Raw genomic sequence first — 26483 nt, 5'->3', positions numbered from 1 at the left:
TGTGGGTTCAATTCCCCCGCTAGCCTTTCTGTGGGTTCAATTCCCCCGCTAGCCTTTCTGTGGGTTCAATTCCCCCGCTAGCCTTTCTGTGTGTTCAATCCCCCCGCTAGCCTTTCTGTGGGTTCAATCCCCCCGCTAGCCTTTCTGTGGGTTCAATCACCCCGCTATCCTTTCTGTGGGTTCAATCACCCCGCTAGCCTTTCTATGGGTTCAATCACCCCGCTAGCCTTTCTGTGGGTTCAATCCTCCCGCTAGCCTTTCTGTGGGTTCAATCACCCCGCTAGCCTTTCTAAGGGTTCAATCCCCCCCGCTAGCCTTTCTGTGGGTTCAATACCCTCACTAGCCTTTCTGTGGGTTCAATCCCCCCCGCTAGCCTTTCTGTGGGTTCAATCCCCCCCGCTAGCCTTTCTGTGGGTTCAATCACCCCGCTAGCCTTTCTAAGGGTTCAATCCACCCCACTAGCCTTTCTAAGGGTTCAATCCCCCCCACTAGCCTTTCTGTGGGTTCAATCCCCCCCACTAGCCTTTCTAAGGGTTCAATCCCCCCCACTAGCCTTTCTGTGGGTTCAATCCCCCCCGCTAGCCTTTCTAAGGGTTCAATCCCCCCCGCTAGCCTTTCTAAGGGTTCAATCCCCCCCGCTAGCCTTTCTGTGGGTTCAATCCCCCCGCTAGCCTTTCTGTGGGTTCAATCCCCCCGCTAGCCTTTCTGTGGGTTCAATCCCCCCGCTAGCCTTTCTAAGGGTTCAATCCCCCCGCTAGCCTTTCTAAGGGTTCAATCCCCCCCGCTTGCCTTTCTGTGGGTTCAATTCCCAAGCTAGCCTTTCTGTGGGTTCAATTCCCAAGCTAGCCTTTCTGTGGGTTCAATCACCCCGCTAGCCTTTCTGTGAGTTCAATCCCCCCGCTAGCCTTTCTATGGGTTCAATCACCCCGCTAGCCTTTCTGTGGGTTCAATCACCCCGCTAGCCTTTCTGTGGGTTCAATCCCCCCGCTAGCCTTTCTGTGGGTTCAATTCCCAAGCTAGCCTTTCTGTGGGTTCAATCCCCCCGCTAGCCTTTCTGTGGGTTCAATCCCCCCGCTAGCCTTTCTGTGGGTTCAATCCCCCCGCTAGCCTTTCTGTGGGTTCAATACCCCCGCTAGCCTTTCTGTGGGTTCAATCCCCCCCGCTAGCCTTTCTGTGGGTTCAATCACTCCGCTAGCCTTTCTGTGGGTTCAATTCCCCCAGCTAGCCTTTCTGTGGGTTCAATCCCCCAGCTAGCCTTTCTGTGGGTTCAATCCCCCCGCTAGCCTTTCTAAGGGTTCAATCCCCCCCACTAGCCTTTCTGTGGGTTCAATCCCCCCCACTAGCCTTTCTAAGGGTTCAATCCCCCCGCTAGCCTTTCTGTGTGTTCAATCACCCCGCTAGCCTTTCTAAGGGTTCAATCCCCCCCGCTAGCCTTTCTGTGGGTTCAATTCCCCCGCTAGCCTTTCTGTGGGTTCAATCCCCCCGCTAGCCTTTCTGTGGGTTCAATCCCCCCGCTAGCCTTTCTGTGGGTTCAATCCCCCCGCTAGCCTTTCTGTGGGTTCAATCCCCCCGCTAGCCTTTCTGTGTGTTCAATCACCCCGCTAGCCTTTCTAAGGGTTCAATCCCCCCCGCTAGCCTTTCTGTGGGTTCAATTCCCCCGCTAGCCTTTCTGTGGGTTCAATCCCCCCGCTAGCCTTTCTGTGGGTTCAATCCCCCCGCTAGCCTTTCTGTGGGTTCAATCACCCCGCTATCCTTTCTTTGGGTTCAATCCCCCCTCTAGCCGTTCCTATATCTATTTTCCTGCTGTCTCAATAAAGCAAAAAAATACATGAGGGTGGAATTCCACAAGTCAAAGGTCTCTGACCTGAAGATCCCTGCTCCCCCTCAGTAGAGTCCATACTCCTTGAGGTTGATCTACAGGAGGGGGGAGGTACTAGGAGGTAAGGGTTGATTTGGTACTGACCTGAAGATCCCCGTCACCTCAGTAGAGTCCACACTCCTTCAGATTGATCTTGATGATGACGTCTGTGACGGCGTCGAACACGAACTGGACGTTCTTGGTGTCGGTGGCGCAGGTGAAGTGGGTGTAGATCTCTTTAGTGTCCTTCCTCCTGTTCAGATCCTCAAACTGACACTGGATGTAGGCTGCTGCCTCCTCATATGTACTGGCTCCTGTAGTAATAATAATAGTGCATTATGGGTACTGTAGTACACTGGATGTAGGCTGCTGCCTCATATGTACTGACTCCTGTAGTAATAATAATAGTGCATTATGGGTACTGTAGTACACTGGATGTAGGCTGCTGCCTCCTCATATGTACTGACTCCTGTAGTAATAATAATAGTGCATTATGGGTACTGTAGTACACTGGATGTAGGCTGCTGCCTCATATGTACTGACTCCTGTAGTAATAATAATAGTGCATTATGGGTACTGTAGTACACTGGATGTAGGCTGCTGCCTCCTCATATGTACTGGCTCCTGTAGTAATAATAATAGTGCATTATGGGTACTGTAGTACACTGGATGTAGGCTGCTGCCTCATATGTACTGACTCCTGTAGTAATAATAATAGTGCATTATGGGTACTGTAGTACACTGGATGTAGGCTGCTGCCTCATATGTACTGACTCCTGTAGTAATAATAATAGTGCATTATGGGTACTGTAGTACACTGGATGTAGGCTGCTGCCTCCTCATATGTACTGACTCCTGTAGTAATAATAATAGTGCATTATGGGTACTGTAGTACACTGGATGTAGGCTGCTGCCTCATATGTACTGGATCCTGGAAGCTTATTATGACATATTTTGTATTGATGCGCACACTGATGATGATTCATTTGCACTGTCCTTGTATACATTTATACATGTTATAAATGATATAAAACATGCCTGGATTGGACAACATGATGTTAGATTCAGAACAATCTTTAATGAAACAAAACCCGGAAATGGTACTGTGCACTGCATGATACATTTTCAAAATTGTGCACTACTACGGATACAGAGAAATATGTTTCAGTACAGCTCCCTAACTCCATGCTGCATCCCCCCCCCCCTGTGTCCTAAACCCTGATAAACAGGAAGACCTGTCAGAGTGGATCAGGAGTAAGACAGGGGTCTGGGTTATCAGAAACCAGTCTAATGCAACAGGGGGGACACATGCTCCTATTCTGACTGGATCACAATACAGTTGGATTCAATTATTTAGTACCTAATTTAAGCACATCTGGTTACTATTAGAGATATGAAGCGCCATCTATCTACTTAGGTAAACGTATGAATTACCTGTTGCACAACGTTCGGCGCAGGTGTTGCTAACTGGTTCGCCATACACCTGTGCAGGTAATTCACATGTTTACCTAAGCAGTTAAATGGTTTGTCATTAAATGTATTAGATAGACATGCTTCCAATATCCGTACATTATTGACCCGTGACTGACAATTTTGAAGTACGTTAGCTAAAACCCTAAAACGAGGTGACGTCAGACCGTCTACTTAAGTAGGCAATAGAAAAAAATAAGCCCGTCTATCATGTTCATTGATTGGGTTAAGACGAACTGTCACTCCAACACTCGCGGACCAATGGAGACTCGTTGTCTACGCCTCCATGTAAACCCCGCCCTTCACGGAAAAATAAGGCCACAACTCGCAATTGAAAAGACCGGTCAGTGAAAGCAAAGAAACAGACATTGAAAGCAAAGATACGAGTAGCGTAACCAAAAGATACGAGTAGCGTAACCAAAAGATACGAGTAGCGTAACCAAAAGATACGAGTAGCGTAACCAAAAGGCAGTACATGCAGGCAAGAGACTAGGCAACATGTATTCAATAGGATTGGTTGCTGGGAAAGTTTAACTGAAAACGATTTATGCATTCGTTTTCAATTATATATTTTTAATAATTTGTCAGAGTTTTGCTCTCGCTTTAAAACGATTTGCGTACAAGTTTTTGGGTTTTGCTTTTGATGTCTTATTTGTTTACAATTCTATACATTTTTCTTTCAATTGTTTGGTTTTTGATTTCAACATCCATTATTTCACCCGTCCTCAAAAATATATTGTTTACATTTTCAACTTTATTTATTATGTTCACGATTTATCTTATTTTGAATTCAATACATATGGCGTGAAGTTGACCCCAATATTAAGCTCTGTATCTGGCTCTCTGTCTGTCTATCTGGTTACCTCGATTGGTAGGCTCGCAGCTGGGTTTCCCTTTGTAATCCATGATGGTTTGCAAGCCCTGCCACGTCCGACGTCAGTGTCGGTGTAGTAGGATTTGATCTTGGTCATGTACTGACGCTTTGCCTGTTTGATGGTTCGTCGGAGGTCATAGCGGGATTTCTTATAAACATCCAGAATAGTGTCTCGCTCCTGGAAAACGTCAGGTCTAGCCTTTAGCTCAGTGTGGATGTCGCCTTTAATCCATGACTTCTGGTTGGAATATGTACGTACGGTCACTGTGACGTCATCAATGTACTTATTAATGAAGCCGGTGACGGATGTGGTAAATTCCTCAATGCCATCAGACAAATCCCGAAACATATTCCAATCTGTGCTAGCGAAACAGTCCTGTAGCTTAGCATCTGGTTCATCGGACCACTTCCCTATTGAGGTACTTCCTGTTTGAGGTTTTTGCTTGTAAGCAGGAATCAGGATAGTTATGGTCCGATTGACCAAATGTAGGGTGAGGGAGAGCTTTGTTTACATCTCTGTGTGTGTAGTATAGGGGATCTAAAGTTGTCTCCTCTAGTTGCCCAGGTGACTGGTAGAAATGAGGTAAAACAGATTGAATTTGTCCTGCATTAAAATGACCGGCCACTAGGAGCGCAGCCTCTGGGTGAGCATTTTCCTGTTTGCTTATAGCCCTACACAGGTCATTGAGTGCGGTCTTAGTGCCAGCATCGGTTTGGTAAATAGACAGCTACGAAACATATATACTGAACAAAAATATAAACTCAACATGTAAAGTGTTGGTCCTATGTTTCATGAGCTGAAATAAAAGATCCCAGACATTTTCTATATGTACAAAAAGCTTATCTAAATTAATTTTGTGCACAAATTTGTTTACATTCCTGTTAGTGAGCATTTCTCCTTTGCCAAGATAATCCATCCACCTGACAGGTGTGGCATATCAAGAAGCTGATTAAAAGGCCACTCTAAAATGTGAATTTTTGTCACACAACACAATGCCACAGATGTCTCAAGTCTTGAGGGAGTGTGCAATTGGTATGCTCACTGCAGGAATGACCACCAGAGCTGTTTCCAGAGAATTGAATGTTCATTCCTCTACCATAAGCCTCCCTCAACTTTGTTTTAGAGAATTTGACAGTATGTCCAACCTGACTCACAACCGCAGACCATGTGTAAACAGGCCAGCCCAGGACCTCCACAAAACGAATTCTGTTTGGCTGTGCCTGGCTCCCAAGTAGGTAGGCCTTTGCCCTCCCAGGCCCGCCCATGGCTGCGCCCATGCCTAGTCATGTGAAATCCATAGCTTACGGCCTAATGAACTTATTTAAATTGACTGATTTCCTTATAACTCAGTAAAATCGTTGAAATTGTTGCATGTTGCGTTTATATTTTTTTTGTTCAGTATAGATGAATAGTCTCTTGGTAAATAGAATACCGCATGATAAGCTGTAGACCATACTAACTCAGGCAAGCAGAACCTTGAGACTTAATATTCTATCTTATTGGATCTCTCGTATTGGCACTGTAGCAGAGAGCATTGGCCATATCCCCGGTGACTGCAACATTTTTTTTTAGGACAATAATTATGTCCTTCGGGCTAGATGGACGTCATAGCCTACGTTTCCCCTTTTCAAAGGCCGCGAAAAATACAGCTTCCTCAAGCTTGAAACCCACGCGCCGCCTATGACTCCTTGTATTATATATAGCAGATCAAAACATTTATTTTAAGACTGTCGCAGAGCCAATGTCAACGGATACCGGTAGTAGAAATGCAAGCCAAAGCAAAACTTCTGAGAAGTTCTGAAAAAAATCCAACCATTTAAAAATGCTTGATTTAGTTGTCCAGGTAACCATGGAACCAATGGAATGGTCCCAAAATAGGAAACACAACAGGTTCGAAAAGCTTTTTCAATAATGCCTTTGTGCTTTAAAAAAAAGTACACAAACTAGTTGAATCAGGAACAACTCAAACACTTCCAAGTATTTCACATCATGTATGTGTTGTATGTGTGTGTATTCTTCACATGCGCACAGGCGTGTGTGTGTTACAGTTGAAGTCGGAAGTTTACATACATCTTAGCCAAATACATGTAAACTCAGTTTTTCACAAATCCCGACATTTAATCCTAAAAAGAAATCCCTGTTTTAGGTCAGTTAGTATCACCACTATTTTAAGAATGTGAAATGTCTGAATAATAGTAGAGAGAATTATTTATTTCAGCGTTTATTTCTTTCATCACATTCCCAGTGGGTCAGAAGTTTACATACACTCAAATTAGTATTTGGCAGTGTTGCGTTTACCTTGGGTGAAACGTTTCAGGTAGACTTCCACAACCTTCCCACAATAAGTTGGGTGAATTTTGGCCCATTCCTCCTGACAGAGCTGGTGTAACTGAGTCAGGTTTGTAGGCCTCGTTGCTCACACACGCCTTTTCAGTTCTGCCCACAAATTTTCTATGGGATTGAGGTCAGGACTTTGTGCTGGCCACTCTAATACCTTGACTTTGTTGTCCTTAAGCCATTTTGCCACAACTTTGGAAGTATGCTTGGGGTCATTGTCCATTTGGAAGACCCATATTTAACTCCAAGCTTTAACTTCCTGACTGATGTCTTGAGATGTTGCTTCAATATATCCACATAATTTCTCTTCCTCATGATGCCATCTATTTTGTGAAGTGCACCAGTCCCTCCTGCAGCAAAGCATCCCCACAACATGATGCTGCCACCCCCGTGCTTCACGGTTGGGATGGTGTTCTTCGGCTTGCAAGCGTCCCCCTTTTCCCTCCAAACATAACGATGGTCATTATGGCCAAACAGTTCTATTTTTGTTTCATCAGACCAGAGGACATTTCTCCAAAAAGTACGATCTTTGTCCCCATGTGCAGTTGCAAACCATAGTCTGGCTTTTTTATGGCGGTTTTGGAGCAGTGGCTTCTTCCTTGCTGAGCGGCCTTTCAGGTTATGTCGATATAGGACTCGTTTTACTGTGGATATAGATACTTTGTACCCGTTTTCTCCAGCATCTTCACAAGGTCCTTTGCTGTTGTTCTGGGATTGATTTTCACTTTTCATCAAAGTACGTTCATCTCTAGGAGACAGAACGCGTCTCCTTCCTGAGCGGTATGACGGCTGCGTGGTCCCATGGTGTTTATACTTGCGTACTATTGTTTGTACAGGTGAACGTGGTACCTTCAGGCGTTTGAAAATTGCTCCAATGCATGAACTAGGCTTGTGGAGGTCTACAATTTTTTTCTGAGGTATTTGGTTGATTTATTTTGATTTTCCTACAATGTCAAGCAAAGAGGCACTGAGTTTGAAGGTAGGCCTTGAAATACATCCACAGGTACACCTCCAATTGACTCAAATGATGTCAATTAGCCTATCAGAAACTTCTAAAGCCATGACATAATTTTCTGGAATTTTCCAAGCTGTTTAAATGCACAGGTCAACTTAGCGTCATCAAAGAATTGTTGGAAAAATTACTTGTGTCATGCACAAAGTAGATGTGATAACCGACTTGCCAAAACTATAGTTTGTTAACAAGAAATGTATGGATTGGTTGAAAAACGAGTTTTAATGACTCCAACGTAAGTGTATGTAAACTTCCGACTTCAACTGTACTTGTAGTATGCTTATCACCCACCTGCGTACTCGGGGTAACAGATGGTGAGTGGACTCCTGGCGATCTTCTCCTCAAACAGATCCTTCTTGTTGAGGAAGAGGATGATGGAGGTGTCTGTGAACCACTTGTTGTTACAGATGGAGTCAAACAGCTTCATGCTCTCATGCATACGGTTCTGTAGACCCGGAAACACAGTGTGTGGAATCAGAACAGGATAACAGTAGACCTGGGCCGATATGGACAAAAATCGATTTCGCAATAAACTGACAATTTATTTTTGCGAAAACAATAAATCTGCAACAAATACTTTTTGGGGGGGGAGGGGGTGGGGAGGGGGGGTGCTAGAGCTGGGTGATATGGACATAAAGTCATGTCGTGATAAACTATTTAGCTTGATAACAATACATACAACAACAACAATGTAAAGTTGTCTTCCAGTGCCAAGTCAGACGACTGAGATGGCAGCCTTTGATTAAAAAAGCGATCTGATCTAACATATCCAAGGAACGGATGGTTGAAATGTTGATATGCAACCTGTCAAAATAGGATCCAGAATGATCAGATTTATTTTGGGCTTTTCAGAGAATTTGCCGACGTCTTCGCGCATATTGACTTGGAAATGTCTATAATATTCACCATCTGAAGAAGTGGGAACTCAAAACACTTTCCAACAATAAATATGATATTGTTGCTACAGCGCCTTCAGAAAGTATTCATACCCCTTGACTTATTCCACATTTTGTTGTGTTACAGCCTGAATTAAAAATGGATTAAAAATATTATTTACACATAATACCCAATAATGACAAATTGAAAACATGTTTAGACATTTTGGCTAATGTATTTCAAATGAAATACAGAAATATCTCATTTATACTAAACAAAAATATAAACGCAACATTGGTCCCAAAGTGTTGGTCCCATGTTTCATAAGCTCAAATAAAAGATCTCAGAAATTTTCCATAGGCACAAAAAGCTTATTTCTCTCCAATTTTTTGCCACAAATTGGTTTAGTGAGCATTTCTCCTTTGCCAAGATAATCTATCCATCTGCCAGGTGTGGCATATCAAGAAGCGGATTAAACAGCACAATCTTTACACAGGTGCACCTTGTGCTGGGGGAAATAAATGGCCACTCTATGTGCAGTTTTGTCACACAACGCTACAGATGTCTTAAGTTTTGCGAGAGCGTACAATTGGCATGTTGACTGCAGGAATGTCCAACAGAACTGTTGCCATAGAATTTAATGTTTATTTCTCTACCATAAGCCGCCTCCAACGTTGTTTTAGAGAATTTGTCAGTATGTCCAACTGGCCTCACAACCCAGTCTAGGGGGGAGGGGGGTGAGGAATTTCTGTCTGTAATAAAGCCCTTTTGTGGGGGAAAACTAATTCTGATTGGTTGGGCCTGGCTCCCAAGTTCGTGGGCCAATGCCCACCCATGGCTGCGCCCCTGCGATAGATTAGGGCCTAATTTATTTATTTAAATGGACTGATTTGCAAACATTTTTTAAAACATGTTTTCACTTCAGCAGATGGGAGAAAAAAAAATATTTAATACATTTTGAATTCAGGCTGTAACAACAAAATGTGGAATAAGTCAACGGGTATGAATACTTTCTGAAGGCATTGTATTTGTACTCACAGAAAGCTGTGACTCTCCTATCTGTAACTAGAACAACATTAGTTGTATTTTGAGCAATGGTCATATGCTTGTGCTTTCAGAATGCATCTCTCCCTCCTCTGTGCTCACAGTGGGGAGAGGGGTGAGAGTGGCTCGCACTTCTTCCTCAACACCTCTCCCTCAAGTCCTCACCCTCCACTCCACTCCAGTCCTCTCCCTCCAGTCCTCTCCCTCCAGTCCTCTCCCTCCAGTCCTCTCCCTCCAGTCCTCTCCCTCCAGTCCTCTCCCTCCACTCCTCTCCCTCCACTCCTCTCCCTCCACTCCTCTCCCTCCACTCCTCTCCCCTCAACCTCCTCAACACATCTCCCTCAACTCCTCTCCCTCCACACATCTCCTCCAGACTTAACTGAAGACCCCTCTCCCTCTCTCCACCCCTCCCTGCTACCCCTCCTCTCTCCTCACCATCTCTTCGTCCTCTGCCAGCACCAGGTCATAGTCACTGAGCGCCACACAGAAGATAATAGATGTCACGCCCTCAAAGCAGTGGATCCACTTCTTCCTCTCAGAACGCTGGCCGCCCACGTCAAACATCCTGAGGTGAAACAAAGGGACACAGGGTAAGGTGACGCAGCAGGGTAAGGGTGAGGTGACGCAGCAGGGTAAGGGTGAGGTGACGCAGCAGGGTAAGGGTGAGGTGACGCTGCAGGGTAAGGGTGAGGTGATGCAGCAGGGTAAGGGGGAGGTGACGCAGCAGGGTAAGGGGGAGGTGACGCAGCAGGGTAAGGGTGAGGTGACGCAGCAGGGTAAGGGGGAGGTGACGCAGCAGGGTAAGGGGGAGGTGACGCAGCAGGGTAAGGGGGAGGTGACGCAGCAGGGTAAGGGTGAGGTGACGCAGCAGGGTAAGGGTGAGGTGACGCAGCAGGGTAAGGGTGAGGTGACGCAGCAGGGTAAGGGGGAGGTGACGCAGCAGGTTAAGGGGGAGGTGACGCAGCAGGGTAAGGGGGAGGTGACGCAGCAGGGTAAGGGGGAGGTGACGCAGCAGGGTAAGGGGGAGGTGACGCAGCAGGGTAAGGGGGAGGTGACGCAGCAGGGTAAGGGGGAGGTGACGCAGCAGGTTAAGGGGGAGGTGACGCAGCAGGTTAAGGGGGAGGTGACGCAGCAGGTTAAGGGGGAGGTGACGCAGCAGGTTAAGGGGGAGGTGACGCAGCAGGTTAAGGGGGAGGTGACGCAGCAGGGTAAGGGGGAGGTGACGCAGCAGGGTAAGGGGGAGGTGACGCAGCAGGGTAAGGGGGAGGTGACGCAGCAGGGTAAGGGGGAGGTGACGCAGCAGGGTAAGGGGGAGGTGACGCAGCAGGGTAAGGGGGAGGTGACGCAGCAGGGTAAGGGGAAGTGACGCAGCAGGGTAAGGGGGAGGTGACGCAGCAGGGTAAGGGGGAGGTGACGCAGCAGGGTAAGGGGGAGGTGACGCAGCAGGGTAAGGGGGAGGTGACGCAGCAGGGTAAGGGGGAGGTGACGCAGCAGGGTAAGGGGGAGGTGACGCAGCAGGTTAAGGGGGAGGTGACGCAGCAGGGTAAGGGGGAGGTGACGCAGCAGGGTAAGGGGGAGGTGACGCAGCAGGGTAAGGGGGAGGTGACGCAGCAGGATAAGGGGGAGGTGACGCAGCAGGTTAAGGGGGAGGTGACGCAGCAGGGTAAGGGGGAGGTGACGCAGCAGGATAAGGGGGAGGTGACGCAGCAGGATAAGGGGGAGGTGACGCAGCAGGTTTAGGGGGAGGTGACGCAGCAGGGTAAGGGGGAGGTGACGCAGCAGGGTAAGGGGGAGGTGACGCAGCAGGGTAAGGGGGAGGTGACGCAGCAGGGTAAGGGGGAGGTGACGCAGCAGGGTAAGGGGGAGGTGACGCAGCAGGGTAAGGGGGAGGTGACGCAGCAGGATAAGGGGGAGGTGACGCAGCAGGGTAAGGGGGAGGTGACGCAGCAGGATAAGGGGGAGGTGACGCAGCAGGTTAAGGGGGAGGTGACGCAGCAGGGTAAGGGAATAATGAACAGACACCACTATTTAACTGTCCATCACTTATTTAGTTGAGCTTCTGCTTTGCTTTCTCTGGGGGGGGGGGGGGGTCAACGTCGGGTTACGCCGGGTTACTCTAAAGCACTTTGTGACATCGGCTGATGTAAAAAAAAAAGGGCAGATTGTATTAATTAAGAACTAATGGATTGTGTTTGTCTAAACAAATGAATGAATTAAGTATGATTTTTGAATCCATCTACTTAATGAATCATGTTGACGCTATGACAAATCACCTGTCCCCATCACCTGTGAAACAGTTGTCTGTCTCATTAGGCTCTGGCTTGGCACTGAGCCGAGTATTCTCAAATAACTAAGATCCATCTCAATCAAAATGGTGTGTGTGTGTGTAGCTATCGGTGGGTATAAAGACTTGAAGCAGCACTCCTTGAAGGTGTCTGTCTGTCTGTCTGTGTGTCTGTGTGTGTGTGTGAGGATAGCAGCGGGTATACTGACTTGAAGTAGAGCTCTTTGAAGGTGTCTGTCTGTCTGTGTGTGTGTCTGTGTGTGTGTCTCTGTGTGTGTGTGTGTGTGTGTGTCTGTGTCTGTGTCTCTGTGTGTGTGTGTGTGTGTGTGTGTCTGTGTCTGTGTCTGTGTGTGTGTGTGTGTGTGTGTGTGTGTGTGTGTGTGTGTGTGTGTGAGGATAGCAGCGGGTATACTGACTTGAAGTAGAGCTCTTTGAAGGTAAAGTGTGTCTCCACGATGCCAGTAGTCTTGACTCTGGTCCTCAGCACGTCTTGCTGGGTGGGGACATAATTCTGTTGGGCAATACGGTCCAGGTCATTCAGATAACTGAGGGAGGAGAGACAACGAGAAACAAGTCAGGCGAGAGAGAGACAGGTCAGGAGAGAGAGAGAGACAGGTCAGGAGAGAGAGAGAGAGACAGGTCAGGAGAGAGAGAGAGAGACAGGTCAGGAGAGAGAGAGAGAGACAGGTCAGGAGAGAGAGAGAGAGACAGGGCAGGAGAGAGAGAGAGAGACAGACAGGGCAGGAGAGAGAGAGAGAGAGACAGACAGGGCAGGAGAGAGAGAGAGAGACAGACAGGGCAGGAGAGAGAGAGAGAGACAGGGCAGGAGAGAGAGAGAGAGACAGGGCAGGAGAGAGAGAGAGAGACAGGGCAGGAGAGAGAGAGAGAGAGACAGGGCAGGAGAGAGAGAGAGAGACAGGGCAGGAGAGAGAGAGAGAGACAGGGCAGGAGAGAGAGAGAGAGACAGGGCAGGAGAGAGAGAGAGAGACAGGGCAGGAGAGAGAGACAGACAGGTCAGGAGAGAGAGAAAGAGACAGACAGGTCAGGAGAGAGAGACAGACAGACAGGTCAGGAGAGAGAAAGAGACAGACAGGTCAGGAGAGAGAGACAGACAGACAGGTCGGGAGAGAGAGACAGACAGACAGGTCGGGAGAGAGAGACAGACAGACAGGTCAGAAGAGAGAGACGGACAGACAGGTCAGGAGAGAGAGAGAAAGAGACAGACAGGTCAGGAGAGAGAGACAGACAGACAGGTCAGGAGAGAGAAAGAGACAGACAGGTCAGGAGAGAGAGACAGACAGACAGGTCGGGAGAGAGAGACAGACAGACAGGTCGGGAGAGAGAGACAGACAGACAGGTCAGGAGAGAGAGACAGACAGACAGGTCAGGAGAGAGAGACAGACAGACAGGTCAGGAGAGAGTGAAAAGAGAGATGGGTCAGGAGAGAATTATGGAAGTAACACTGAAGTAGTTTAGTGCCCTAAAAAACATGGATATGGACATGGATATTAAATATGGATAAAAATAAATCGAAATAATATCTCAGATATAGGACAGACACTTTAAAACAAACTTCCTTTTTGATGTATTTTTTGACCATCTATTTTTCCATGTATGAATCTGTTATTCAATGTGTTTCTATGAGGAAACAGCAGTCAGGACAAATTCAATGTGTTTCTATGGAGAAACAGCAGTCAGGACATATCAATGTGTTTCTATGGGGAAACAGCAGTCAGGACATATTCAATGTGTTTCTATGGAGAAACAGCAGTCAGGACATATTCAATGTGTTTCTATGAGGAATCAGCAGTCAGGACATATTCAATGTGTTTCTATGGAGAAACAGCAGTCAGGACATATTCAATGTGTTTCTATGAGGAATCAGCAGTCAGGACATATTCAATGTGTTTCTATGAGGAAACAGCAGTCAGGACATATTCAATGTGTTTCTATGAGGAATCAGCAGTCAGGACATATTCAATGTGTTTCTATGGGGAAACAGCAGTCAGGACATATTCAATGTGTTTCTATGGAGAATCAGCAGTCAGGACAAATTCAATGTGTTTCTATGAGGAATCAGCAGTCAGGACATATTCAATGTGTTTCTATGGGGAAACAGCAGTCAGGACATATTCAATGTGTTTCTATGAGGAAACAGCAGTCAGGACAAATTCAATGTGTTTCTATGGGGAATCAGCAGTCAGGACATATTCAATGTGTTTCTATGGAGAAACAGCAGTCAGGACATATTCAATGTGTTTCTATGAGGAAACAGCAGTCAGGACATATTCAATGTGTTTCTATGAGGAATCAGCAGTCAGGACAAATTCAATGTGTTTCTATGAGGAATCAGCAGTCAGGACATATTCAATGTGTTTCTATGGAGAAACAGCAGTCAGGACAAATTCAATGTGTTTCTATGAGGAAACAGCAGTCAGGACAAATTCAATGTGTTTCTATGGGGAAACAGCAGTCAGGACAAATTCAATGTGTTTCTATGAGGAAACAGCAGTCAGGACAAATTCAATGTGTTTCTATGGGGAAACAGCAGTCAGGACAAATTCAATGTGTTTCTATGAGGAAACAGCAGTCAGGACATATTCAATGTGTTTCTATGTGGAAACAGCAGTCAGGACATATTCAATGTGTTTCTATGAGGAAACAGCAGTCAGGACAAATTCAATGTGTTTCTATGAGGAAACAGCAGTCAGGACAAATTCAATGTGTTTCTATGAGGAAACAGCAGTCAGGACAAATTCAATGTGTTTCTATGAGGAAACAGCAGTCAGGACATATTCAATGTGTTTCTATGAGGAAACAGCAGTCAGGACAAATTCAATGTGTTTCTATGAGGAAACAGCAGTCAGGACAAATTCAATGTGTTTCTATGAGGAAACAGCAGTCAGGACATATTCAATGTGTTTCTATGGGGAAACAGCAGTCAGGACAAATTCAATGTGTTTCTATGAGGAAACAGCAGTCAGGACATATTCAATGTGTTTCTATGGGGAAACAGCAGTCAGGACAAATTCAATGTGTTTCTATGGGGAAACAGCAGTCAGGACATATTCAATGTGTTTCTATGGGGAAACAGCAGTCAGGACAAATTCAATGTGTTTCTATGAGGAAACAGCAGTCAGGACATATTCAATGTGTTTCTATGAGGAAACAGCAGTCAGGACATATTCAATGTGTTTCTATGGGGAAACAGCAGTCAGGACATATTCAATGTGTTTCTATGGGGAAACAGTAGTCAGGACAAATCCTCTACATTGTTGGGAAGGGCCCCATTTCACTGTTAGTCTACACCTGTTGTTTCTCTCTATATTGTTGGGAAGGGCCCCATTTCACTGTTAGTCTACACCTGTGGTTTCTCTCTACATTGTTGGGAAAGGCCCCATTTCACTGTTAGTCTACACCTGTGGTTTCTCTCTACATTGTTGGGAAGGGCCCCATTTCACTGTTAGTCTACACCTGTGGTTTCTCTCTACATTGTTGGGAAGGGCCCCATTTCACTGTTAGTCTACACCTGTGGTTTCTCTCTACATTGTTGGGAAGGGCCCCATTTCACTGTTAGTCTACACCTGTGGTTTCTCTCTACATTGTTGGGAAGGGCCCCATTTCACTGTTAGTCTACACCTGTGGTTTCTCTCTACATTGTTGGGAAGGGCCCCATTTCACTGTTAGTCTACACCTGTGGTTTCTCTCTACATTGTTGGGAAGGGCCCCATTTCACTGTTAGTCTACACCTGTGGTTTCTCTCTACATTGTTGGGAAGGGCCCGTCAGTCAGCATTTCACTGTTAGTCTACACCTGTTGTTTACGAAGCATGTGAAGGATAACATTTCATTTATTCAGACGGTATGTCCAATCAATCAATCAAAAGGTATGTAAAGCCCTTAATACAAAGTGGACAACAGTCAAGTGAACGTGACTGGAGGACATATTCTCTGGACAAACAGACAGACAGACAGGGACAGACAGAGACAGGGACAGACAGACAGACAACAGACAGACAACAGACAGACAGGGACAGACAGACAGGGACAGACAGAGACAGGGACAGACAGACAACAGACAGACAGGGACAGACAAACAGACAGACAGGGAAGACAGACAGACAGGGACAGCCGAGGCCTGACAGACAACAGACAGAGGCAGACGAGGCTGGACTGGAGTACAGAAAGACAGAGACAGACAGGGACAGGGAGACAGACACAGGGACAGCCAAAACCAGACAGACAACAGAAAGAGGCAGACGAGGCTGGACTGGAGTACAGAAAGACAGACAGACGGAAACAGCCGAGACCTGACAGACAACAGACAGAGGCAGACGAGGCTGGACAGTAGTATAGAAAGACAGACATACGGACAGGGACAGCAGAAACCAGACAGACAGACGGAAACAGCCGAGGCCTGACAGACAGACGGAAACAGCCGAGGCCTGACAGACAGACGGAAACAGACGAGGCCTGACAGACAGACAGACAGACGGAAACAGCCGAGGCCTGTGGAATCCCATGTGATCCATGTGAATTGAGTGTAAATACGTTGATAACTGATAATAAACATTGCCTGCTAGAAGTGTGAGTGATAACAGAGAGTAGCGCTGGACTGACTCACTCTAGTAGTCTCTCCAACCAGGCAGCGCTGCAACGTGGACACACGGAGACCACCTAGATACAACCAGACTAAAATGTTTAAATACTTTCAGCGTTTGCTCTAGCTTGCCTATATAGTTCCAGGTGGGTGGAGTTTGCCCTTTTGGGACTATACTATTGGTCCATTAAGTCCAGACGAGCTCAATCAAGCACATAAAGTATTAGAAATAGTTTACTATTAGAACCCAGGTCTTGTATTGACAGACAGACAGAGAGGTCTGACCTACAACTACCACTACATGTTCTGTGTTGCCAAAACAAAGTCGACGTGTCCTTCACACCAACCCCCCCCCCCCCCCCCCAGGCAGGATGTGTGACACCCAGGCAGGATGTGTGACAGGAACACTAAAGGTCGCCATTAACTTTGCATTCATCATAATGGTAAAATGATACACTATCATTCTACCTTAACTTCCTCTTATTGTGACATCGGCTAAATCAGGGATCATCCACGGGATGATTTTTTTCTTGAGTTTATGGGTCAGGGGATTGGAACGTAATTATCCAAACAATTTGTAGACTGAAAATTGACCGGATGAAGCACAAACACATATAATATAAATAAAACATAATGATTTCAAACCTTTGCTTTAGTTTGTATACGATCACATACACACAGCGGCCAGTTTATTAGGTACACCCATCTAGTACCAGGTCGGACCCCCAAATTCTTCAGGGCATGGAAACGTTGGTCAATTGGTATCAATGGACATAATGTGTACTAGGAAAACATTCCCCACACCATTACACCACCACCACCAGTCTGTACCGTAGACACACCATTACACCCCCACCACCAGTCTGTACCGTAGACACACCATAACACCACCACCACCAGCCTGTACCGTAGACACACCATAACACCACCACCACCAGTCTGTACCGTAGACACACCATAACACCCCCACCACCAGTCTGTACCGTAGACACACCATAACACCACCACCACCAGTCTGTACCGTAGACACACCATTACACCATAACACCACCACCAGTCTGTACCGTAGACACACCATAACACCCCCACCACCAGTCTGTACCGTAGACACACCATAACACCACCACCACCAGTCTGTACCGTAGACACACCATTACACCATAACACCACCAGTCTGTACCGTAGACACACCATAACACCACCACCACCAGTCTGTACCGTAGACACACCATAACACCACCACCACCAGTCTGTACCGTAGACACACCATAACACCCCCACCACCAGTCTGTACCGTAGACACACCATAACACCACCACCACCAGTCTGTACCGTAGACACACCATAACACCACCACCACCAGTCTGTACCGTAGACACACCATAACACCCCCACCACCAGTCTGTACCGTAGACACACCATAACACCACCACCACCAGTCTGTACCGTAGACACACCATAACACCCCCACCACCAGTCTGTACCGTAGACACACCATAACACCACCAGTCTGTACCGTAGACACACCATAACACTACCAGCCTGTACCGTAGACACACCATAACACTACCAGCCTGTACCGTAGACACACCATAACACCACCACCACCAGTCTGTACCGTAGACACACCATAACACCACCACCAGTCTGTACCGTAGACACACCATAACACCACCACCACCAGCCTGTACCGTAGACACACCATAACACCACCACCACCAGTCTGTACCGTAGACACACCATAACACCACCACCAGTCTGTACCGTAGACACACCATAACACCACCACTACCAGCCTGTACCGTAGACACACCATAACACCCCCACCACCAGCCTGTACCGTAGACACACCATAACACCCCCACCACCAGTCTGTACCGTAGACACACCATAACACCCCCACCACCAGTCTGTACCGTAGACACACCATAACACCCCCACCACCAGTCTGTACCGTAGACACACCATAACACCCCCACCACCAGTCTGTACCGTAGACACACCATAACACCACCACCAGTCTGTACCGTAGACACACCATAACACCCCCACCACCAGTCTGTACCGTAGACACACCATAACACCACCACCACCAGTCTGTACCGTAGACACACCATAACACCCCCACCACCAGTCTGTACCGTAGACACACCATAACACCCCCACCACCAGTCTGTACCGTAGACACACCATAACACCACCAGTCTGTACCGTAGACACACCATAACACCCCCACCACCAGTCTGTACCGTAGACACACCATAACACCCCCACCACCAGTCTGTACCGTAGACACACCATAACACCCCCACCACCAGTCTGTACCGTAGACACACCATAACACCCCCACCACCAGTCTGTACCGTAGACACACCATAACACCCCCACCACCAGTCTGTACCGTAGACACACCATTACACCACCGCCACCAGTCTGTACCGTAGACACACCATAACACCCCCACCACCAGTCTGTACCGTAGACACACCATAACACCCCCACCACCAGTCTGTACCGTAGACACACCATAACACCCCCACCACCAGCCTGTACCGTAGACACACCATAACACCACCGCCACCAGCCTGTACCGTAGACACACCATAACACCACCGCCACCAGCCTGTACCGTAGACACACCATTACACCACCGCCACCAGCCTGTACCGTAGACACACCATAACACCCCCACCACCAGTCTGTACCGTAGACACACCATAACACCACCAGTCTGTACCGTAGACACACCATAACACCACCACCACCAGTCTGTACCGTAGACACACCATAACACCCCCACCACCAGTCTGTACCGTAGACACACCATAACACCCCCACCACCAGTCTGTACCGTAGACACACCATTACACCACCACCACCAGCCTGTACCGTAGACACACCATTACACCCCCACCACCAGCCTGTACCGTAGACACACCATAACACCCCCACCACCAGTCTGTACCGTAGACACACCATAACACCACCACCACCAGTCTGTACCGTAGACACACCATAACACCCCCACCACCAGTCTGTACCGTAGACACACCATAACACCCCCACCACCAGCCTGTACCGTAGACACACCATAACACCACCACCACCAGTCTGTACCGTAGACACACCATTACACCCCCACCACCAGTCTGTACCGTAGACACACCATAACACCCCCACCACCAGCCTGTACCGTAGACACACCATAACACCACCACACACCATAACACCACCACCACCAGTCTGTACCGTAGACACACCATAACACCACCACCACCAGCCTGTACCGTAGACACACCATAACACCACCACCACCAGTCTGTACCGTAGACACACCATAACACCACCACCACCAGCCTGTACCGTAGACACACCATAACACCACCACCACCAGTCTGTACCGTAGACACACCATAACACCCCCACCACCAGTCTGTACCGTAGACACACCATAACACCACCACCACCAGTCTGTACCGTAGACACACCATAACACCACCAGTCTGTACCGTAGACACACCATAACTCCACCACCACCAGCCTGTACCGTAGACACACCATTACACCCCCACCACCAGTCTGTACCGTAGACACACCATAACACCCCCACCACCAGTCTGTACCGTAGACACACCATTACACCACCACCACCAGCCTGTACCGTAGACACACCATTACACCCCCACCACCAGTCTGTACCGTAGACACACCATAACACCACCAGCCTGTACCGTAGACACACCATAACACCACCACCACCAGTCTGTACCGTAGACACACCATAACACCCCCACCACCAGTCTGTACCGTAGACACACCATAACACCCCCACCACCAGCCTGTACCGTAGACACACCATAACACCACCAGTCTGTACCGTAGACACACCATAACACCCCCACCACCAGTCTGTACCGTAGACACACCATAACACCACCAGCCTGTACCGTAGACACACCATAACACCCCCACCACCAGTCTGTACCGTAGACACACCATAACACCCCCACCACCAGCCTGTACCGTAGACACACCATAACACCACCACACACCATAACACCACCACCACCAGTCTGTACCGTAGACACACCATAACACCACCACCACCAGTCTGTACCGTAGACACACCATAACACCACCACCACCAGTCTGTACCGTAGACACACCATAACACCACCACCAGTCTGTACCGTAGACACACCATTACACCACCGCCACCAGCCTGTACCGTAGACACACCATAACACCACCACCACCAGCCTGTACCGTAGACACACCATAACACCCCCACCACCAGTCTGTACCGTAGACACACCATAACACCCCCACCACCAGCCTGTACCGTAGACACACCATAACACCACCACCAGTCTGTACCGTAGACACACCATAACACCACCACCACCAGTCTGTACCGTAGACACACCATAACACCACCACCACCAGTCTGTACCGTAGACACACCATAACACCACCACCAGTCTGTACCGTAGACACACCATAACACCACCACCAGTCTGTACCGTAGACACACCATAACACCACCACCAGTCTGTACCGTAGACACACCATAACACCACCACCACCAGCCTGTACCGTAGACACACCATAACACCACCGCCACCAGTCTGTACCGTAGACACACCATAACACCCCCACCACCAGCCTGTACCGTAGACACACCATAACACCACCAGTCTGTACCGTAGACACACCATAACACCCCCACCACCAGTCTGTACCGTAGACACACCATAACACCACCACCACCAGTCTGTACCGTAGACACACCATAACACCACCAGTCTGTACCGTAGACACACCATAACACCACCACCACCAGCCTGTACCGTAGACACACCATTACACCCCCACCACCAGTCTGTACCGTAGACACACCATAACACCCCCACCACCAGTCTGTACCGTAGACACACCATTACACCACCACCACCAGCCTGTACCGTAGACACACCATTACACCCCCACCACCAGTCTGTACCGTATACACACCATAACACCACCAGCCTGTACCGTAGACACACCATAACACCACCACCACCAGTCTGTACCGTAGACACACCATAACACCCCCACCACCAGTCTGTACCGTAGACACACCATAACACCCCCACCACCAGCCTGTACCGTAGACACACCATAACACCACCAGTCTGTACCGTAGACACACCATAACACCCCCACCACCAGTCTGTACCGTAGACACACCATAACACCACCAGCCTGTACCGTAGACACACCATAACACCCCCACCACCAGTCTGTACCGTAGACACACCATAACACCCCCACCACCAGCCTGTACCGTAGACACACCATAACACCACCACACACCATAACACCACCACCACCAGTCTGTACCGTAGACACACCATAACACCACCACCACCAGTCTGTACCGTAGACACACCATAACACCACCACCACCAGTCTGTACCGTAGACACACCATAACACCACCACCAGTCTGTACCGTAGACACACCATAACACCACCACCACCAGTCTGTACCGTAGACACACCATAACACCACCACCACCAGCCTGTACCGTAGACACACCATTACACCACCACCACCAGCCTGTACCGTAGACACACCATTACACCACCGCCACCAGCCTGTACCGTAGACACACCATAACACCACCACCACCAGCCTGTACCGTAGACACACCATAACACCCCCACCACCAGTCTGTACCGTAGACACACCATAACACCCCCACCACCAGCCTGTACCGTAGACACACCATAACACCACCACCAGTCTGTACCGTAGACACACCATAACACCACCACCACCAGTCTGTACCGTAGACACACCATAACACCGCCACCACCAGTCTGTACCGTAGACACACCATAACACCACCACCAGTCTGTACCGTAGACACACCATAACACCACCACCAGTCTGTACCGTAGACACACCATAACACCACCACCAGTCTGTACCGTAGACACACCATAACACCACCACCACCAGCCTGTACCGTAGACACACCATAACACCACCGCCACCAGTCTGTACCGTAGACACACCATTACACCACCACACACCATAACACCACCACCACCAGTCTGTACCGTAGACACACCATAACACCACCACCACCAGCCTGTACCGTAGACACACCATAACACCCCCACCACCAGTCTGTACCGTAGACACACCATTACACCACCACCACCAGTCTGTACCGTAGACACACCATAACACCACCACCACCAGCCTGTACCGTAGACACACCATAACACCACCACCAGTCTGTACCGTAGACACACCATAACACCACCACCACCAGCCTGTACCGTAGACACACCATTACACCCCCACCACCAGTCTGTACCGTAGACACACCATAACACCCCCACCACCAGTCTGTACCGTAGACACACCATAACACCACCACCAGTCTGTACCGTAGACACACCATAACACCACCACCAGTCTGTACCGTAAACACACCATAACACCACCACCACCAGCCTGTACCGTAGACACACCATAACACCACCGCCACCAGTCTGTACCGTAGACACACCATAACACCACCACCACCAGTCTGTACCGTAGACACACCAGGCAGGATGGGGCCATGGATTCATGCTGCTTACGCCAAATCCGGACTGTCATCAACAGGAACCGGGATTCATCAGACCAGGCAATGTTTTTCCACTCCTCACCTCTCCAGTGTTGGTGATGGCGTGCCCAACTGAAGCCGCTTCTTCTTGTTTGTAGCTGATAGTGTAACAGTTTAACTTTACGTCCGTCCCCTCGCCCCGACCCGGGCGCGAACCAGGGAGCCTCTGCACACATCAACAACAGTCACCCACGAAGCATCGTTACCCATCGCTCCACAAAAGCCGCGGCTCTTGCGGCGCAAAGGAGAACCACTACCTCAAGGTCTCCGAGCGAGTGACGTCACCGATTGAAAGGCTATTAGCGCGCACCACCGCTAACTAGCTAGCCATTTCACATCGGTTACACATAGGAGTGGAACCCGGTGTGGACGTCTGCTGCAATGGCCCGTCACTGACAAGGACCGACACGTTGTGCGTTCTGAGACGCTGTTCTGCACACCACTGTTGTACTGCGCCCATTATTTGCCTGTTTGTGGCCTGCCTGTTAGCTTACACGATTCTTGCCATTCTCCTTCGACCTCGAGCTGTTTTCACCCACAGGAATCTGCCACTGACTGGATGTTTGTTTGTTTGTCGCCACGTTCTCTGTAAAAACCTAGACACTGTCGTGAGTGAGAAGCCCAAGAGGACGGCCGTTTCTGAGATACTGGAAACCCGGAGCGCCTGGCGCCAACGATCATACCACGCTCAAAGTCTCTCAGGGCTCTCGTTTGGCCCATTCAAATGTTCAAATCGAACTGAATACCTCGATGCCTGTCTGCCTGCTTCATATAGTAAGCCACGGCCACGTGACTCACTGTCTGTAGGAGCCAACCATTTTCATGAACGGTGGTGTACCTAATTAACAGGCCACTGAGTGTATATATAGCTCTACTATGTGTGAGAATACTTGGATCTGATTTGCTGGTGTTTTTACAGTCTGTCCAACAACTAGAACAATAGTTTTTTGGAGGGGGGGGGGGATCACTAGAGGGCCAATATAGGTCGGCAGGCTGCCAGTGGGGGAACCCTGGCCTAAATATTCAGTACATGTATAAATAAAGTTTGTTCCCTCTTTTAGATTCTGGTGTACAAATATCGTATACTGTACGTACACAATCTACTGTACAGCTTGTAGGCTACAGTAAATTACATGACTCTTCGATGAAGGCTCTAAATCAGAACCCGTAACTCATTCAAATTATAACTGAAATGGACAAACAATATACTACAATCTACAGTATAACACGTGAATTTACACTGTAGAGCAACTCTAATATGTCCTAACTGAAAACGGTAACAGCTTTGACAACCAGCTGGGTTACGTCTGTGACGACAGTGTTTATCATAATCTCCCACTGCGATGTGGAACACCATCAGCTAGCATCAGCTAGCTAGCTAGCTAGGTCTACATTCTGAACAAGCTGCATACTAGATGAGCTTGTACAAGACAAAGGGAGATAGCAAGACCAGTCTTGTCCCCTCTCTCTACTGTAAGCATTTTGCATAGCAAAAAAACAACAAAAAAACAACGTATTCTTGTTCCTTCAGAAACGTAACCTCTCAAGAGATGTAATAAAACGATGAAATTCAGAGGAAAGAGGACGAGGTTAAGTTTCAGTCATGTACGACAAGAGGATGTTGTCAGTGAATTAAGAAATCCTGACACAGTCGTTCCTATAGAAGTGAATCTGTCCACAGTCGTTCCTATAGAAGTGAATCTGTCCACAGTCGTTCCTATAGAAGTGAATCTGTCCACAGTCGTTCCTATAGAAGTGAATCTGTCCACAGTCGTTCCTATAGAAGTGAATCTGTCCACAGTCGTTCCTATAGAAGTGAATCTATCCACAGTCGTTCCTATAGAAGTGAATCTGTCCACAGTCGTTCCTATAGAAGTGAATCTGTCCACAGTCGTTCCTATCGAAGTGAATCTGTCGACAGCTTACAGGTTTTCTAAGGTGCAATTCAGTTCCAGCATTGTAAACTGTCAGGGTGTATCTTTGTGGTACGTATTTGTATTACGTGTAAATAAAACCAGTCTATAAGCATAACAAGTGGTGTACTGCGCGTGTACTGTGTGTCTGTCTGTCTGTGTCTGTGTCTGTGTCTGTCTGTGTGTGTGTGTATTGCGTGTGTACTGCGTCTGTCTGTCTGTGTGTGTGTGTGTGTGTACTGTGTGTGTACTGCGTCTGTCTGTCTGTGTGTGTGTGTGTGTACTGTGTCTGTCTGTCTGTGTGTGTGTGTGTGTGTGTGTACTGTGTGTGTACTGCGTCTGTCTGTCTGTGTGTGTGTGTGTGTACTGTGTCTGTCTGTCTGTGTGTGTGTGTGTGTGTGTACTGCGTCTGTCTGTCTGTGTGTGTGTGTGTACTGTGTGTGTACTGCGTCTGTCTGTCTGTGTGTGTGTGTGTGTGTGTACTGTGTGTGTACTGCGTCTGTCTGTCTGTGTGTGTGTGTGTGTGTACTGTGTGTGTACTGCGTCTGTCTGTCTGTCTGTGTGTGTGTGTGTGTGTGTGTGTGTGTGTGTACTGTGTGTGTACTGCGTCTGTCTGTGTGTGTGTGTGTGTGTGTACTGTGTGTGTACTGCGTCTGTCTGTCTGTGTGTGTGTGTACTGCGTCTGTCTGTCTGTGTGTGTGTGTACTGCGTCTGCCTGTCTGTGTGTGTGTGTACTGCGTCTGTCTGTCTGTGTGTGTGTGTACTGTGTGTGTACTGTGTCTGTGTGTGTGTGTACTGTGTCTGTGTGTACTGTGTGTGTGTGTACTGTGTCTGTGTGTACTGTGTGTGTGTGTACTGTGTCTGTGTGTACTGTGTGTGTGTGTACTGTGTCTGTGTACTGTGTGTGTGTGTACTGTGTGTGTGTGTACTGTGTCTGTCTGTGTGTACTGTGTCTGTCTGTGTGTACTGTGTCTGTCTGTGTGTACTGTGTCTGTCTGTGTGTACTGTGTCTGTCTGTGTGTACTGTGTCTGTCTGTGTGTACTGTGTCTGTCTGTGTGTACTGTGTCTGTCTGTGTGTACTGTGTCTGTCTGTGTGTACTGTGTCTGTCTGTGTGTACTGTGTCTGTCTGTGTGTACTGTGTCTGTCTGTGTGTACTGTGTCTGTCTGTGTGTACTGTGTCTGTCTGTGTGTACTGTGTCTGTCTGTGTGTACTGTGTCTGTCTGTGTGTACTGTGTCTGTCTGTGTGTACTGTGTGTGTACTGTGTCTGTCTGTGTGTACTGTGTGTGTACTGTGTCTGTCTGTCTGTGTGTACTGTGTCTGTCTGTCTGTGTGTACTGTGTCTGTCTGTCTGTGTGTACTGCGTCTGTCTGTCTGTGTGTGTGTGTGTGTGTGTGTACTGTGTGTGTACTGCGTCTGTCTGTCTGTGTGTGTGTGTGTGTGTGTGTGTACTGTGTGTGTACTGCGTCTGTCTGTCTGTGTGTGTGTGTGTGTGTACTGCGTCTGTCTGTGTGTGTGTGTGTGTGTACTGTGTGTGTACTGCGTCTGTC

At 48.1% G+C, this 26483-nt stretch overlaps 1 protein-coding gene across 2 annotated transcripts in view; it reads right to left on the bottom strand.

Annotated features, from left to right (window-relative positions):
- The window catches only part of LOC129861323 (guanine nucleotide-binding protein G(i) subunit alpha-3-like), a 129264-nt gene that overhangs the window by 6192 nt on the left and 96589 nt on the right, over positions 1-26483 (bottom strand). Inside the window, exons 5-8 of one of the 2 annotated variants that reach the window (XM_055932653.1) lie at positions 12173-12301; positions 9908-10037; positions 7844-7997; positions 1964-2172 (exon numbers count right to left, since the gene is read on the bottom strand). In XM_055932653.1, the coding sequence (XP_055788628.1) occupies positions 1982-2172; positions 7844-7997; positions 9908-10037; positions 12173-12301 (604 nt within the window). In that variant the 3' untranslated portion in view covers positions 1964-1981. Of the gene's footprint in view, positions 1-1963; positions 2173-2361; positions 2483-7843; positions 7998-9907; positions 10038-12172; positions 12302-26483 lie in introns of those variants that run through there. The other variant, XM_055932654.1, reaches the window with a different exon arrangement.

This window comes from Salvelinus fontinalis, chromosome 8 (genome assembly GCF_029448725.1).
Source record: "Salvelinus fontinalis isolate EN_2023a chromosome 8, ASM2944872v1, whole genome shotgun sequence".
NCBI lineage: Eukaryota > Metazoa > Chordata > Actinopteri > Salmoniformes > Salmonidae > Salvelinus > Salvelinus fontinalis.
Note: the sequence above shows the minus strand (reverse complement) of the source record. Positions and strands in the feature narration are given on the sequence as shown.